Genomic DNA, 18,965 nt, shown 5'->3' with positions numbered 1-18,965 from the left:
CAAGTTTCTGGGTGGAAATTAAAGTAATTATTTACCTATAATTAATGTAAAAGAGGTTTGAAAGCAGATATTAATCAAGTACCTTTGATGCTTGGCCCCATAGACATAAATGTCATGTAACAGCAACACTGAAGCAGCATAAACATAGCGTAGCTCTGGATGGAGGTAGCTCTCAATAACAGGCACAGTTAGACCAGGATACATTACTGTACAAAAGAATTTATTGTAAGCATTAAAATCTCTAAGCAGCTCTGCTCAAAACACAGAGGATATTATCTCTAATTTAGAAACAAAAGAGAGCTTTACGTCAAACACAACATGTAAGGAGGGAAATAAAAAGGCTGGAAATGTATATTGGATCAATCTGATATTACACAGGCGACTTTGTAAGTATCTGACTAAAGGGTCTTGTCTGGGGATTTCAATAAATACCCAGCTAGTCGTTTTAAAAGTGGCCTATGTTCCACAGTTTTATTTCTCAAGAGATCCACACCACCAACTGGATACAACAGACTGTTAATGGGCTCTTAAGTCACAAGGGTTGTGCACCATTCAGAACTGATTAGAGAATGCCTTACAAATTGCAGTTCAATTGAATTTGAACTGAATCTGAACTGAGGTAGCAACGAGAATGCAGAATTAAAATTATGAGAGCTTTTATGTAGTTTCTAAAAAGAATCACCAGTATTAATTAACTAAAATAAACCTGTAAGTGATGCAAAATTTACCATACTCACAATTTATGAGGTATTTCCAGACGCATTAACTGTAGAGGATGAAATTTTTTTAGAAAATAACATATTATATGTGACCCTGGACCACAAAACCAGTCATAAGGTTAAATTTGACAAAACTGAGATTTATACATCATATGAAAGCTCAATAAATAAGCTTTCTATTGATGTATGGTTTGTTAGGATCGGACAATATTTGGCTGAGATACATCTATTTGAAATCAGAAATCTGAGGATGCAAAAAAATCAAAAAGACTGAGAAAATCACCTTTAAAGTTGTCCAAATTAGGTTCTTAACAATGCATATTACAAATCAAAAATTACATTTTGATATGTTTACAGTAGGAATTTTACAAAAAATCTTCATGGAACATGAACTTTACTTAATTTCTTAATGATTTTTGGCATAAAAGAAAAATCAAAAAATTTGACCCATGCAATGTATTTTTGGCTCTTGCTACAAATATACCCCAGCGACTTAAGACTGGTTTTGTGGTCCAGGGTCACATATGGTTAGGTATGGCTTCCCCATATGTGTGGTTATTATATTATATTATATTATATTATATTATATTATATTATATTATATTATATTATATTATATTATTATAGATAACAATATATCCAAATGTCTACAAGACATAAAAAATAGATAAAATTATTAAAATAACCCCCTTCAAAAGTTTGGGAACCCTTTGGTTCTTAATACTTTATTTGAACGGGGTTATTTTAATAATTTTAGCTTTTTTTTTTTTTTTTTTGTCTTGTGGACTATATGTAAACATCTTTTATGTAAAATATCTTACTCAGGACAGTACTAAATGAAAAATAACATGCATTTTGTATGATCTCTCTTATTTTGTTAAAAATTCACATTTTCACAGATTCTGCAAGGGGTTTCCAAACTTTTGAATGCCACTGTAGGGATTATTAGTTAAAATTAATGATGTAATATTTATATTTTGTCGCAAACCTTTTGTCGCTCCTCTAATGTCTTCAAATTCCTCAAGTTCCTCAATTCTGAATTATGCCCAAGCCTGAGAGTCACATACAGTAGTGATTGACCAATAGACCAGAATGACCAACTGTCTGATAATTGGCCATTTTGCAGATTAGCTGATTTGATTGGCCAATTAAAATGTGTTATGTCATTTTTTGCGAATTCTGAGTAAATATTGTGCCCTTGTCATTTCTATTCATCCGTTTTGCCATCATTACATTTATCATAGCATTTTGATCATCGGCCATCATTAAAACTAGATAAATTTACCTGAGAAGCAAAAATGCACAGACAGATGCTTAAAAACAAAGGAAACAATCTGAGTAAGAAAAATATATAGAATTTAAGATATATCCTCTGAAAAGCAATATATATTACACAATTTTGCTTCAAATATAAATTTGTCTTGCTTAACTGATATTTTTTTGTTATATTTAAACATACAGAAACCTGGATATTGGTCAACCACTACATCATTTTCAAAACGGCACATGTTTAGCCATTTATGTTCATGTAAAAAAGAAAGAAAATACAAAACAACTGAAAAAAATAAGATAAAACTAAGAAGACCTTTATAATAGGTCTCCATGACAACCATCCATTTTAGAAGCTCACATTATCCATGACTCAAAACATAACATCTCAGCACTGCATTGAACTCCTTCCAGCTTATCAATAAATCATACAAGAAAATATCGACACACTGTTTTTTTTTTTTTTTTCACTCAAACAAACATACCATATTCAAGGACAAACCCTCCAAAACTGGAGAGCAAAAAGTAACACTTTGAGAATGCAAATGATTCAAGACACCTGCGGGTTAAACCATCACAGCTCCAGCCAGGACCCTTTAAACAAAGATTCCTTCTTCTGATGCCCGTTGAGTGCCATCAATTGATCAAACAATAAACACCATCTGTACAAGAGATAAAATTCAGTCTGCTCCTCTTTATGGCTTTGGAGAGAGAAAAGGCTACATGAATACTTTGTCCTCCTCGTCCTGTTCCAATCAAAATACTGATTGTCACGTCTTTGTGCTTAATCTAAATTGTTTATATATATATATATATATATATATATATATACCGAAGAGCAATCTCTTTGTGCCGTCGTCTGGACTTCAAAGTAAATCCGATATTCTTAGGACTCTGAAAAGGTCAAACTTCAGCAAACAGAATGACAGCAGGAAGGAAATGACTTTCATGCAAAATACGAGGGGAAATGGAATGTAAATCGTCTGTCACTACTGACATATACCACCATGCAATTTCCGACGTTGATTCCTTCAGTGTTTTTCAGCCATTCATTTCATCCTGCTCTGTGAGGGTCTGGTTGTTTCAAAAACAGCAGGGAAATAAAAGCTCAATTTTGATGATTCTCATAGTCCAGAATAGTTTTTTCAATTTTTTTTTTAATGCTTAAATCTCCCCACGTCACTGGCCACGAGTTTCCATGCTAATAGAGTGCTCCATGCTTAATGTTGCATTAACCGTCAGGAGCTTTCCGCAGCCACCGGTAAAACTGTTCCTGGAACAGGATGTGCCATTTTACATTAGCTTGAACGATCTCAATGGCTCGAGCGAACGCAGGTGCAGACTCTCCCCCGCTGGTCAGGATGAACTCTTTGAGCTGAGGAGAAAATAAACAATTTTCATTAATTTTATCATGGTATTGTGTTTTGATGTATCAGATGTAGACAGTTTGTGTGTTTATGTGTCGCACATTCATCTCAAACAGCATCAGAATATACAATGCATTTCCATGCAAATGCCTGACATGTAATTTAGCAGATAACAATGATGTTTATGATAATGAGGTGTGGGAATGCATTTGAAGTAAACAGAATTATTGGTGTTGATGGTTTTGTGGAAGGGAAAGACACTTGGGTGTTTGTCAAAAAAGCAAAAATATTACTCTGCTAGCCTCTAACATAAATTAAAGACAACAAAATCTCATCTAAAATATCGATTTACCAAATAACATGTTACGAAAATGATCCCAATTCCTTTGGTCATGAGGACTATGTGAATGAACATGCATGGATTCAGGAGTAATCTTAAGATTCAGCTGCTTCTGTTCCTGAACTATTTTAAAATAGCTGTTTGTTCACAGAAACTTTCAAAACAGCAGCGTTAAACGTAGCACTGATCGTTCATGAATCTGTGGATGAAGTACTCTGGCAGCAGCTGATTGTCAATGACAGTATGCTAATGCTCTGTTTAAGAAAACACTGAGGGGGTTCGTATTATCTCTGTATGAATGATAAATTGTGGAAGGCAAAGTCAGCTGGATGAGAAAGTGCTGCTCTGCAGTGAGAAGCATCAGCACTCTGTGTCCTCTGGGACTGAAGCTGAATGAATTTGAATAAGTGAATATACGTTCCATTTCCTGTAATAAGGTTAAGCAGTTACAATGAGGAAATAACTTAACGAAATAGTCCAGAGCACATTTCTGCAGTCTTCAGAGTTTACTTTTTCTCATTTTCTCCATCTCAATAATTTGCTGACCAAAGTTTGTTTGTAAGTATTAATGTTCCATGAAGATTCGTCAATAATTCATTAGTGTTTTAGTCTGATTAGAGGTGTACAAGCCTCAGGATGATGTAAAAGTTCAGCCTCACCTCATTCAACTCGGCCTCAGTGTTGAGAAACTCTGTCACGCCGCTGATTAATTTTGAGTTCATAAATAAGGCCTCTCCATACCTGCCAATGAGAGACGCTGTTATTAAAAAAAACACTGGAGCACCACTCTAATGAGAACAGAAGCAAACAAACACCAATAGATATTTCCCATAATGCTCTCTGGTCCTCAAAACACAAACAAGAAACAACATTCACAAATAAATATCTTATGAGAGCATGAATGTGAAATTCCTTTCAGGGACTCAGAAGATTAAAATCACTGATAAACAGAGATGAATGAAGCCACATTCACCTGGAATTCAAAATGTCCCACTTCTCGCGGAAATATCTCCATGCTAAATGTCTTCCAAGTGGATTGCGGCCCACATGTATGATGACATCAATCACGTCCTGATCTGGCACCAGGTCAGAGGTGAGGGACAGATTCAGGAGCCTGTGGACAGCACAAATAAATAAAGTGAGGAATAATTGACAAGAGCCCCTGAATTATTTAAAATGAATTGGTGATGTGGCCATGATATGGACTTTTTTAAAGATTTCGTTCTGAAAAATTACATTTTTATTACTTTTTATGAAGTTCCACTCCAATTCAATCATATGAAACGCTAAAGAAACAAAGTTGCTTAGGAGAAGGCTAACTTTGAAAGAATGTGGTAAAGTGATCAATAAACAAGTTCTTCATGACCTTATGGTTACAAAAAATAATCAACACCATTTCAATAAACTGAAAATAAATTATATATTTCATTAGTTGCACTCGTATGCTTGGAAGAACTTGGTCTGAAATACAAAACTTGGCTTATTAATGGCTGCTATTTGACTAATATGGCTATTATCATGAACATTATTGTGTCTTTTGTAATTAAGCCTTTCTAATACATTTTTCGATGCAAGTTTTATGCTTCGGTAAATACAAAACACATTATTCTTCACTGTTTTCAGTATAAGCAGCCACTGACAGGCCTGGCGAAACAATTATTCAAATATGTTTTCAAGACTGTGAGTCAGCATCTTCAAAAAGTAATTAACCTGAAAAGCCCAAATCAAATGCAGATAGACCCATTCACTTCAAATTGGTGCGAAATGTCAAGTAGATGAAAAAGGAAGAAACAGCAAATGAGATGTTTCACATACAGATGCTGCCACGGTGCACAAGTTTCAATTTACAAAAACATGTGGTGTAATTGCTTCACTGTTTTTTGGTCTCTTATTTCAGTTCAACCACTCTTCTGGGCTTTTAACTTCATGCGTTGCTGAGTCACTTTTAACACCTTTTCACAAACACCCTGAAGATTATTGCCATAGCGAGAATGCTCACATCTGTGTGCGGACGGCAGCTTCACAGATCATAAATGTGAAATCTCCTGCTTCCTCTATGGATAAGTGTGAACAAGCATTCAGAGGAGTTTCTTTTGCTGCGCTCATCCTCGATTCCCTTTTTTGAAAGTTCACACTTAGAAATTCTAATACTGGACTTTGCAGTTGATTTCTAGCAAGTATAGTTGTGACATCGTCAGCATAGCTTGCCTTTTTTGTTTATGACTCACTGTAAAGATTAGCATACTAGCATATTATTGTCTTAAGAATAAATATGTATATAATGTACACTGTGCACAGTATGTATCTGCTACATTTACCACAATATAGTATACAACCAGAGCAGCATGGAATACGGTGTCCCACAAAGCAATACACTTGACTTGAACTTCAATTTCCAGTGTGATAAAAGAACAGGAAGTGATTACAGTTGTGATTTTTTTTTCCTTTGCATGAACATCTGCAGGTAACAGTAAGAGAAGAGGTAGGATCACACATTCCAGTAGTGGAGAGGAATTATTTTCAGCCCACTGGATCACAACATATATCATCGAAAGAAGTAAAAACATGGAGGAGGGAGATACAATTTACTTCATGCTATAGAAATCAATACTAAACACAGACTCCATACACACCATCCTTCAGACCCAGAGATTGAAGCACATTTACTAGCTCATTCCAAACACAGGGCAGTTTTCTCTGTGGTAGATTAAATATCACAAACACACACTCTTTCACACACATGCTGCTCATCTGGGACGGGGGGGCTTTGCTTGTGCATGCTGTGTGAAATTCAAGTGTGGCTGAAATCAATGAACTGCTGCTAGAGGTTTTCTCCACTCTTTTTAGTCCAACACTAGAGCAAAGGTGGACATCTGAATGCTGCAAATGTTTCAAATATCCTGTGACACTCACACTCAAAACAAATCTCAGTTATGAAAGATATTTTAACCATATAAAGCAACACCAAATCCTCTCTAGGCAACAGTGACTCATACGGTGCTACCTGCACACTGAATAGTGATGCCAAACACCTTTATTTCATGGGAATTCATTATTAAAATGGAAGAATAGAAGCACAGAACTTCAGATATTCACAGTGTTAAAAACTGTCAGAGGACAGTCAACAGTTACAGTTTTTCTTTGAGCTGATAAAAATTCAGTTACAGGTCTTCACACATCGATGTAGCTATCACATCACACTAATGCCATGCACTGTAGCATAAGGTGTCAGTTTCTAATTAGCATATGAGTGTTTCTAACTTCTATGTTTTTCTAACAATGATGTCTGGCACTTTCGACACCACCACATTACTACCGCTGCTCTCACGCCACATCATTTGAGACTTATGGAAACAACAATTTTGTGTTGTGTGGTAAAAAGTTTTTTTGGCCTTTTCTCAAGCTATTTTATGTTTTGGAAGATCATTATCCACTCTAACCAGATCTAAATTACCAGCCAAGATGGTCTAGTGTAACCCTTTGGCTCGGGACCCCAGTCTCCAATAGTGGAAGGCAGGCACGCAAACAAGGACGCAAACAACAGCCTCTAGAGTCAGTCATTAGTGTGCCTCCTAAGATCTGGGGAGCTGGCTTACCAGCTGGCTTCCGTTACACTCACCCCCCTAAACCTCACTCCAATCCGGGTCACGGCACTAATGTAACCCTCCAGTCCTAACCACCCTGTTCCGACCAGGACTCGAACCCCAGTCGCAGCCTCTAGTGTCAATTGCTAGTGTGACTCTTGACTTCAGGGGAGTGAGTTTTACCTGCACAGCACTTACCACCTAGCCTCTGTTATACTCACCCCCCTAAACCTCACTCCCATCCAGGTCATGGCATCAATATAACCCCTCCGGTCCTAACTGCTCTACTCCAAACAGGACCCAACCTGGGTCACCGCCATGGAAGGCCGGCACACTAACAAGGATGTTAAAGGCCGCAGCCTCTAGCGTCAGTCGCTAGCATGCCTCTTCAGATCAGGGGAGTGAGGTTTACCTGCACAGCTCTTACCAGCTGGCCTCCGTTACACTTACCCCCTAAGCCTCACTCCTATCCGGGTCACAGCACCAATATAACCCCTCTGGTCCTAAGGGTACTCGAAATCGGATCACCGGCATGGGAGGCAGGAGCAATAACAAGGACGCTAAAGACCACAGCCTCTAGTGTCAGTCATTAGTGCAACTCTTAAGATCAGGGAAGTGAAGTTTACCTGTATAGCACTTACCAGCTGGCCTTTGTTACACTAGCACAGAGGTTCTCAACTCTGAACCTGAAGGTCTACTCCTGCAGAGTTTAGCTCCAATTCTAATCAATGACACCCTGAACAGAGTTAATCTATATCTTTATGAATACTATAAAGTTACAAGTAGGTGAATTTGATCAAGGTTAGACTTAAATTCTGTAGGAAAGGGGACCTTCCAACTGTAGGACAGGTGATAATCCCTGGCCTAGCAGCTCTAACTAGGTTGACTTTGGCCTCACTGGCTGTTAGTCCATCTGATCAACCACCTAAACAAGCCTGAACCAGCTAATGGCCATAATTGATCTGCTTCCAATTTATTTTGCCAATAAACATTCTCCCGAGTCCATGACAAGAACAAGAGAGTGATATTGGACTTAAGGTCTTAGACTCAGGCTTGATTACCAAGACCAAAAAAATATGGTCTTGGACCATCAAGTCTTCAGTCCAAGACCATTTTTTTCATGTTCTTGATCTTTCATTGGCTTTTCAAGGGAATTTGGTCTATACCTAAATTTGGCCCTCCTCTTAAATGTGACAACAACAACTACTGCTAAAATAAACGAATGGTTCATTACATTTTAAGCTTTAATGTCAAACCTAAGCCTCTCCCTGACATCCAAACCGAAAACTATAATCTGATCACTTGAAAAGAATGTTGCTCCAGAAACACATACAGTACTCACTGACAAGCCATCAGCAGAAGCAGGATGGCCTTCAAAAAGTATGATGGATTTTGTACTCATGGTTCAGCTGCATGACTTTGAGATGTTGTATCTAGGTGTATTGTGTGTATGTGACATGAATCACTGAGAGCTTGTAGGACTCATTGATTTTACCTTCAAGGAAGGCAATTACCACTATACAAAAAAATAATAGGCTCCTTGTTGACTGTAATATGATAAATAGTATCTAAGCATGAAGATGAAAATGCATGGATGTAGAGGACTGAAATGTGTGCTTACTAAGTGTGGTGCTATTTATCTTCTTCCTCTAGCAAGGCAAACCACAACCCTCTAAACAGACTCACGCTGAAACCGTCCCGCAGGAATCAGCCTGTTGAGTGCTGAACATTCACTGCAGAGAGGGGTCATGGTGGGTCTCTTTATATGGGAATGTTTTTTCCCTCAGTGTATCCATAAAACAACGACCAAATGCAACCGAATAAATGGAGATGTCGAAACCAGCAGTGAATCCTTAGAGAACTGCTTTAGAATATGTGTGGGCTCTGACATCCTCGTCTACCCTGGACAGGGTGTAATCCGTCACCGTCCTCATCCTGCTATTGAGTTGGGAGAGGATTTAAGACACCGTGGAGACATGTGGGAAAAGCTCCTACGGCAGCCATTGTCTTTACTGCCCCATCAGAAGAGTGAGTGCATGTTGGTGTGAGTGACATGATATGGAGGAGATAATTGAATCGGATTGCTTCATGTGTTGCAGTAGAATGCAAACTAACAAGTGAGTTATAGTTAGGCATGCCATATGCTCCAGAGACCTCCAGACTTGCTATGAAAAAGTGAATGAAGAAGCTAGTGGATGGTATCGAGATTGCATGCTAAAAAGAAGCTAAAACTTTCAGTTAAGACTGATTGATCAATGTGTCATACTACAGTAGCATGTAACATGTCACTGTTAATGAGGTATAAGAGGGTCGACTGACCTGTTGAGCAGGAAGATGTTGTCACTGCAGGTCAAGGCCTCCAGAAGAACCTTCTTCTCAGAGATGGCTGTAGAGGAGTGAAACTTCATCCAGATAAACTCCCACACATCCTCATCCATCAGAGAAACACCTGTGCAATACACAATATCTCGCACATTTGGTGGAATCCTGTGGGACAGAAGACCGAAACATTTGATTAAAGGTAAATATTCACAGCTAATTAATGCTAATTTATTTTTACATAAACAAAAATATTGACTTTTAGAGTCCAGGGAAAATAGTGAAAATGGTGATACACTGATTAGCATATATGCACAGTGAATGGTGCAGGTGATTCCCAACTGTGACCTAGGCTGTTCATTTAATGTTTGCTGAGGGTTAAATCAGATTCACACACCATTAGATCACATTGTGTTCACACATAAATCTTATTTTAATTTCTGAAAATTACATTTACTGAAGATAGAATATTTCACAGCAGGAATTTCAGTCCTCAGGATTGTCCAAAGATAGCAAATCACAAGTCAACGTTTCACCTCCAGAAGAATCAGTGAAAACCAGTGTGAGTGTATTTATAGATGTTTCATTTGTATGCTTCTGTAAGTTCATCTTTCTTTTGCTGTTTCTACTATTCACTCAAATTGTCTAGTGTGAAATATCATTTTAAATAAAAAGATACTTTAAATTCAAAACGGAACACTTTGGTTCAAGTGGTCTTCTGCTGTCTGCAATCACTTCGAATCACTTGAATTCTGTCGCAGTGAAAAATGTCCATAATAACACCAGCTGATCTGATCTGATTTGATGATCTTTGGTGAGGTTATCATTTAAGTGATGAAAATTTGACCCAAATCATCACTGCAGGCTCCCAAAGTGAGTCACAGCGCAATATATGTAGTCTAGCAATATATCGGTCATAAGTAAGAGCCCTCGATGGACCCATGATATCATCTGGTTAAAAATCTCAGAAAAGAATAACAGTCTACAGTAGAGCTACACTGAGAGAAAAGCATCTCAGGCTGTAATATTCGTACAGGAAGAAGAAATAACATTAAACCTCTGGAGGAGCCGCGGCGATACAGTGACTGAACTTTTGATTTGCTCAAACAAAGCGCAATAAAGACCTGCTGATTCTGGATGAGCCATCGGAGCCTCTGGGAGTTTTCAATGTAGCAATACAGAAAACGGCACCTCCAGTAAGATATGAAATCGTCTCAGGTTACGTATGTAACCCTAGTTCCCTGAGGGAACGAGACGCCGCGTCATGGAACGCTATGGGGAACGCCATTGGCGGGCAGCACTCTGAATCATGTCTACAACCAATGAACGACGGGGGTGACGTCACAGGCGCGGTGACGTCATCGACCAGGAAGTATAAAGCACGTGCGTTTGAAGCCGGCGGCAGCTCTAAGGAATGAAGCGAGCGCCGCAGGGTGCGGGAATTATGGTCCGAGACGCGGCGTCTCGTTCCCTCAGGGAACTAGGGTTACATACGTAACCTGAGATGTTCCCTTCCGGGAACTCGAGCCGCGTCATGGAACGCTATGGGGAACGAGACTACGCCCCCATAATTTCCAAGCCCTGCGCAGTTCGTAAAACCTGGGGCGAGGACCAACCCGCAGCATTGCAGATGTCCTGGATGGGGACACCTGCTGTCAGAGCTTTGGAGGATGATACACCTCGTGTAGAGTGAGCCTTGAGACCCAACGGGGTTGGAAGACCAGAGGACTCATACGCTGTAGAAATGGCATCAATGATCCATCTACTAATAGTGGGCTTGGCAGCCGGGAAGCCCCTCCTTGGAGGGCCGAAACAGACAAACAATTGTTCTGACCTACGCCACGTGGCAGCTCTGTGGACGTAGGCATCTAATGCTCTGACAGGGCACATGCAGTTTAGCTTCCTGTGATCCGGCTCCGTGAACGGAGGAGGATAGAACGCCTGTAGCGTGATTGGCTGAGGTGCTAGGGACGGGACCTTCGGTACATACCCGACTCTCGGGTAAAGAAAAGCTTTGGCCATCCCTAGGGCAAAGTCAATGTGTGAAGGGGCCACTGAAAGGGCCTGAAGGTCCCCAACTCTCTTCAGAGAGGTGAGAGCTAGCAGCAGCGCTGTCTTTATGGTAAGTAGGCGGTCTGTACTCTCCTCTATGGGCTCGAAAGGAGGCTTGCATAAAGCTTCTAGCACTACAGCTAGGTCCCACGTACGAACCCTCGGTTTCACTCGAGGCCTCAACCTGAGTGCACCGCGGAGGAAAGAATGACCAAGGGGTCTCTGCCCACTGAAAGACCACCGAGAGGGGCGTGGTAGGCACTTATAGCCGCCACGTAGACCTTCAGGGTGAAGTGAGCTAGCCCTGTGGAAAGGCGAGTCTGTAGGAACTCCAGAACTGTACCGACCGGGCAGTTAACTGGGTCTAAGTGGTGTTCGTGACACCATCTAACAAACAGGTTCCACTTAAGGCCATACAGTTTCCTCGTAGAGGGAGCTCTGGATTGGAGAAGGGTCTCAACAACCTCGGTTGAGAGACCCGCTTCTATGAGTTGTGCCCCCTTAGGGGCCACACCCATAACCTCCACTTCTCTGGGTGGGGGTGGCAAATTGCGCCCCCAGCCTGAGATAGGAGGTCCCTCCTGACGGGAATCTCCCATGGAGAGCCGTCGAGGAGAGATATTAGGTCCGAGAACCACACTCGGGCCGGCCAGTACGGGGCTACGAGTAGCAGCCGCACTTGAAACCGACGGTCCCTTTCCAGAACTCCCGGGAGCAGAGCGATCGGGGGAAAGGCGTACAGACGAAGCCTTGGCCACGTCTGTACCATGGCATCCAGTCCAAGAGGAGCTGGAGGAACTAGAGAGTACCAGAGGGGACATTGCGATGTCTCTCGAGTCGCGAAAAGGTCCACCTGAGCCTGGCCAAACACTCTCCAGATCTGCTTCACCACCTCTGGGTGAAGCATCCATTCCCCGGGCCTCGGCCCCTGCCTCGACAGGACGTCTGCTCCCACATTCAGATGTCCAGGAATATGGACTGCTCTCAGGGAGAGGAGTTTTCCTTGAGACCAAAGGAGTATCCGGTACGCCAGCTTGTACAAGGGGCGTGAGCGGAGTCCTCCTTGATGGTTTATGTAATAAACCACCGCAGTGCTGTCTGTACGGACCAGCACATGACGGTTTCTCAGGTCTGGAAGGAAACTCTTCAGGGCCTGGAATACGGCCAGCATCTCTAGGCGATTTATGTGCCAGGAGAGATGGTGATCGCTCCACAGGCCTTGGGCTGAGCGGCCACTCATGACCGCCCCCCATCCGGTGAGGGATGCATCTGTCGAGATGCAGCGACAGGGAGCCCCCAGTACCGGACCCTGAGAGAGGAACCAGGGTTTCTTCCACATGGCCAAGGCACGTAGGCAACGCCGCGTGACCTTGATCTTGCGGAACGGGTTTCCCCTCGGGGAGAACCCCCTGGTCCTGAGCCACCACTGTAGTGGCCTCATGTGCAGCAGTCCAAAAGGTATTACGTTGGAAGCGGCTGCCATAAGACCTAACAGTACTTGGAACTGTTTGACAGTGAGTGACTGGCCTAGCTTGACCGCATTTACTGCAGTAAGTATGGAATCGATCCGAGCAGGAGACATTCGTGCCTGCATCGTGGTCGAATCCCACACCACGCCTAAGTAGGTGGTCCTCTGTAATGGAGAGAGCACACTCTTCTTGGCGTTGAGTCTCAACCCCAACTTTTGCATGTGAGCGAGAACAACACCTCGATGTTGAACCGCTAACTGCTCTGAACTGGCTAGGATAAGCCAGTCGTCTATGTAGTTGAGTATGCGGATGCCCTGGAGTTGCAGTGTAGCCAGCGCAGCATCCACACACTTCGTGAAAGGCCTTTTCGAGGGCTGACTGTGCATGCCCCGCTCCCAAGCAAACCACGCATAGGCTGTGTGTATCCCCACCAACAATGTAGCGTTGGCAGGGAGGGACACACTGCCTATGCGGGCGCTTCACCGCCACCAAACTCTCTTTTTTAAAGGGTTGTTTTGAAGCCATTTACTCAAAAGAAAGTTGTGCAAACTGGCACGGGAAAAAACAGCAAATGACTTCTGACAGACACAACATAGAGCGCTCTCGCTGAATGACAAAAGCTGCCGCCGGCTTCAAACGCACGTGCTTTATACTTCCTGGTCGATGACGTCACCGCGCCTGTGACGTCACCCCCGTCGTTCATTGGTTGTAGACATGATTCAGAGTGCTGCCCGCCAATGGCGTTCCCCATAGCGTTCCATGACGCGGCTCGAGTTCCCGGAAGGGAACATGTCACAACCAATTGGAGCATATAGACTGAAATTTTCTACACCTGTGAAGGTGATGTCTTGTTGATAAGTGAATTCAGAAACACAGTTAAACAATAATATTTGTGGCATTCTGTTAGCTGCCATGATTCTGGAACATATTATTTTTAGAAAGAAAATAGAAGAGGACATAAGCCATAAATCTAGTTTTTACTTCTGATATTGTAACCTGAATTTAAACACTTGATTTGCTCTAATATTTGGCTTTGTGGAGGCAACACATTTATAACAGACGACAGTTATGAGATTTTTTAAAGATTCTATTTGTCTGTAAGGCACTTCTTTGAAACAATGTAAAGTTCTTTAAGTATTTCATATTGTGCGAGACTTTGTTTCAAACAGAGAGTAAAACAGGAGTTTAGCTTGAGAAGTTTGCCTTCACACGTGTCTGACTTTAATTTCAGTTTAGTTTTAATTAATAAATGAGAAGGACATGAGGAAGATTTGTCAGCGTTTTGTACAATGATCTGAAGCTGGTCTTTGCAGCTCATAAACGCTGCTAGGTCATTCCTGTGACATTATCATCACCTAAACTATAAAAAGACATAAAGGTCAAACACATTCCTTTTTTATGATGTGCTCACCCCTGAATATCAAGCTCAACAGATTCTTTTTATTATCCCAGTAGGACTAGAGGTCATTTATGAAGAAAAGGACAGTGAAGGACACATCTGGCAGATCCAGACTTCTGATGTAAGTTAAGACGCACAATTAAGAACAGTTATGACATAATACACAATAATAAGTATAAAAGGAATATGAATAATAACATAAAAACAGTGGAGAATCTCTAACTCTCTGCCAGTGGATTAGACTAACCTGTGCAATTGATGATACATCAAGCAGGAGGGATTGTGTTCAGTACAGAGACTTCCTGTCTGTTCAGACACGATCAGAAACCTCACACTGGACTCAACGGGGTAATAATTTCAGAGCCACTGCCAGAGCAATTGAGCAGTTTCAGGGCAAAAGAGTGGAAAATCTTTGATTGAGCAGGTCAAACACTGGCTGATTCCAACTGAGTGTGTATTTCACATGTTGAAAGCAAGAATATTAGGGTAAAAAGCTTTTAAATTGAGCCGCCCGCTTTTATTAGAGTCATGTTAGAGGCCTTAGAAGTCATTAAATGCACATTACACGAAGCCAAGGTTAATATGTAACACATTTCATGTGTAATAAAGCATCTGTGTGTGTATTTAAGGTCTATCCGTCAATTTTTAGGGCACAATATTAAAGAAGGCAGCAAGCAAATTTCCAGTGCGTTTAAGGTTGCCAATATGCAGTGTAGTGTGTGTGTGTGTTTGGTCTTTCATGTTTTTTGTGGGCATGCGGCCAACTGTTTGGCTTAAGCACAAAAAATAATTTCCTAAAAAGTGGGCAAACACAATACCTTGCGCAGGGTAAAGCCGCTTTTTCAGACACACAAACACACACCCACGATCCTGTTTATTCTCCATTATGGTCATTAGTCCCTGCCGGTGGCATGGTGTGTTTGACAGTGTGATATGGCATACATGTATGTGAACACTGCTGTGGGAAGCAGGGAAAACAAATTAGACAAACAAATGTGTGTTGCCATGGACACCTGGAATAAAGCACCTACTTTATGAATATTGGCAGGGTTGATGAGCATAACTTATTGATCAGACTACACACACTAGCTCCACTGCCATTATATTATCATATAAATATAATGTGTGTTTGACCAAGTCAAAAAGGACAACTCTGGCTGTCACTGGATGTACACTATGTTCCCAAAAGTATTGGGACCCCCCAAATAATGAAAAGGTTTGACTACTTTAGCAATTTCCATGAGTACAAATCTTAATGTTTAAGCATGTAATGATATTCTAGGGGATTGTGTGCTTCTAATTTTATAGCAACAGTTTGGACAGGACCCTTTCTATTCTCACATGACAATCCCTTTGTGTATTAGGCAAGGTTCATAGAGAAATTACTGATTCAGTCAGTGATGAAGAACTTGACTGTTCTGCATAAACCATGTCCTAATTCCAGCTGAACACCTCTGGTGTGACTTTAAATTCAACCTTGAGCCAAAAATTCATCACCAAACACCAATGACTTGTACATACACTACATGGACAAAAGTATTGGGACACCCTCTTCTTCAGAACAGAAAAAGGCACTTTCAAAACTCTGGCAATGAAGATGGAAGCATAATTCATGTATTTAAAAACTGTATTTCCATCTCTGTTGCACCAGTTTTGGAAGTGTCTAAAATCACTGTACCCTTATGGACAAGTCATTGGTGTTTGGCGATGAGTTTTTGGCTCAAGGTCTGCATTTGAAGTCACACCAGAGGTGTTCAGCTGGGATTACGACTTGGCAGACCAGTACAGTTCTTCCACACTGACTTAATAATTTCTAGTTGAACCTTGCTTTATACACAGAGGCACTGTCAAGTTAGAATAGAAAAGGGTTGTGTCCAAACTGTTGCTATAAAATTAGAAGCACACAATTTCCTAGAATATCATTATATGGTTAAACATTAGGATTTGTACTAATGTAAATTACAAAAGTAGTTAAACCTGTTCATGAGAAGGGGTTGTCCCAATACTTTTGGCAATATGGTGTTTTTAGAGCAAAGACTAAATTGAAGTCCCAGTGTCTATGCGGAGTGTGGAAGCTGAATAGTGCACTCACTGCATGACAGATGGAGGCATCGGTGCGGTCACTTGCTCTTAAAATACTATACTTTTTGGTCATATAGATTAGTAATACAAATTTAAAAATCTGTAAAGACTCTATGTTTATTTGTGTGCACTCACAATAACAACAAAACGCTTTTGTAAAATAATGAAAGCAGACAGAATGCACTTTGTGTTGTCTTGGTCTCTGAACTTGAGCATGTCAAAAAAAAAAACAAAAAAAAAAACTAAACTTAGCGTACACTTGCCTCACAGACATTAACAATATATTTATAGAGAGCGATATGTCTACTGAAATGAACCAATCGAAATGGAAAACAAATATTCTCAAGTTATGTAATCCATATGAAATACAGATACAGGCATGTCCACTAATGCGGAAATGGCGAGACAGTGTCGGCGACTTCATCTCTTAAGCCGAAAACAAAGAAAGCACAAGTTTATCAATAAAATGTTATTAACCCTTAAATGCATTACTGTTTCGCCAATTACTATTACATATTCAGGTCTCTTTAGTGACCCGGACCTATATATCAGGCACGGATAAATCTCTAACTTTTGTAAAAGCAAAAAACTCTCTTGATATTTTAAGAACAATTACAGAAGTATAAAATAAAGCATTTTGTTACCTTTTGAAACTTATAAGGATTGAATTTGAGCAGATTTTACCATTTTACCATCACCGTCATCCTCAGGGTGTCCATAGTACATTCAGCATCTGGCTCATATTCATGATCTCAACCATATTCTCAAAACTATTGTTTTCAATGACTTCAAATTCAATATTTTGATCGCTGGCAGTTTATTCTCCATCAAACAACAGTAACATTTATATTTTATTGTGTACACTAATTGCTCTGCAGTAAAACCATTCAATCCAGTTCAATTTTTGCTGATATTCTTTTTGTTTTATGCCTGTGATAATTATGAATGAAACACCACAACATTATTGTCAATCAAACAGTGCCACCTCGAGAAATAAAGGTGAATATTAAGTCATCCGATATTTAAAATTTTTTGAGCATGAACAATACACTCTAGTGACCCTATACACTTTTTACAAAAAATAATCAGGTATTCTTTGATATATATATATATATATATATATATATTTTTTTTTTTTTTTTGTTCTTGTTATATTGTTTATAATGAATAGATTGAGGAATACTAGGGAAAGTTGACGTCAAGCTTAAAAAAAATGGAGGGAGAGGGTATTGAATGACATCCGGGTCGCTAAAGACCCGAGGTATGCAGCCTTCTTACTGTTTTTCCCTGACACATTCATAATCATTACTTCTACCGGTGTGCTGTGGCAAGCTTAATGCGAGCACTTGAGTGCTTATTAGGCTATGTAGGCAATTAAAACCTCGTTATTATGATTTAAATGGTTTATTAATAAACGTCAATGACAACTAGTCGACCAGAAAAAGAGGAGGGCAGCCCAAGTTTGTTTCCTATAGGACTGTATTTATACAGCAGTGCACACAACAAAAATCTGTCACTGTACAAACATTCTGTTAGTAGCAGTCCAATCTGATTCAGTTAAGTGAGTTGTTAATGGCAGAGACTGAGGTAACTCAAGTAAGAGTTGTCTGATTTAATCCATGATATAGACAAACTCATTTCTGAGTTTCACCAATTCAATAAAAAGAATTGCCTCAACTTCCAGAAACTAACTGAAATTTCAAACATCATATGGCACTTTGCTATATATTTGCTTTTGTGTCAAGCAGTCAGTGAGGAAAAACACTGGGATTGAATAAAAGCTTACGGTACTGTGTGTGGGTGTCACTCTGTAAATTTGATCACCTGTTCTTGTTGCTGGAAATCCAGTCTGAAATGAGAGAAACAGCCTGCCGGTGACAGTGTTTGTTTCCGAAACTGCAGGCCAGCATCATCACCTCTCTCTGCAACTCTCTGAGGAAGAAAGAAGGAAGTAGCATCAGCAGGAAGTTAGAGATGGAGAAAGGGGAAAATGAAAAATTAAATACTGCCTACTGAGGTCAGTCCCATCTCTGAGGTGGAAAATGTCTGGTTTACACTTTGCAGTTCGGTGTCCTTACTCAGACTACATATAAGTGAATGACTGTCATATATAATTCAAGAAATATGAAATTCAAGACTCACTCGGCCTGATAAGCCGCCTGCATGAAGGAGCCGTCAGGGGAAGTGGCTGGCCAGCCCAATTTGTGATACTTCGGTTCCACCTGTCTTAGAACATAGTCCTGATAACAAAACAAAACAAGAAATGGTGAAAAGGCAGAAAAAGAGTGAATATGGTTGCCATGTTGAGACCAGAATTTAAATTATTCCAGTTTGTTTTATACTGTATTATATACAGTATAACTCT

The 18,965-nt window shown here is 40.4% G+C and overlaps 1 protein-coding gene across 1 annotated transcript in view; it reads right to left on the bottom strand.

The window, feature by feature from the left end:
• Window positions 1-42: 42 nt before the first annotated feature.
• Window positions 43-18,965, bottom strand: part of trhde.1 (thyrotropin releasing hormone degrading enzyme, tandem duplicate 1) — a 132,420-nt gene continuing 113,497 nt past the window's right edge. The window contains exons 14-19 of the mRNA XM_073838893.1: window positions 18,743-18,840; window positions 18,425-18,532; window positions 9,599-9,766; window positions 4,669-4,809; window positions 4,355-4,436; window positions 43-3,363 (exon numbers count right to left, since the gene is read on the bottom strand). Coding sequence (XP_073694994.1) covers window positions 3,220-3,363; window positions 4,355-4,436; window positions 4,669-4,809; window positions 9,599-9,766; window positions 18,425-18,532; window positions 18,743-18,840 — 741 coding nt within the window. The 3' untranslated portion in view covers window positions 43-3,219. The remainder of the gene's footprint in view (window positions 3,364-4,354; window positions 4,437-4,668; window positions 4,810-9,598; window positions 9,767-18,424; window positions 18,533-18,742; window positions 18,841-18,965) is intronic.

The sequence above is a fragment of the Garra rufa genome, chromosome 4 (genome assembly GCF_049309525.1).
Source record: "Garra rufa chromosome 4, GarRuf1.0, whole genome shotgun sequence".
Lineage (NCBI taxonomy): Eukaryota > Metazoa > Chordata > Actinopteri > Cypriniformes > Cyprinidae > Garra > Garra rufa.
This window is presented reverse-complemented; position numbering and strand designations above follow the sequence as displayed.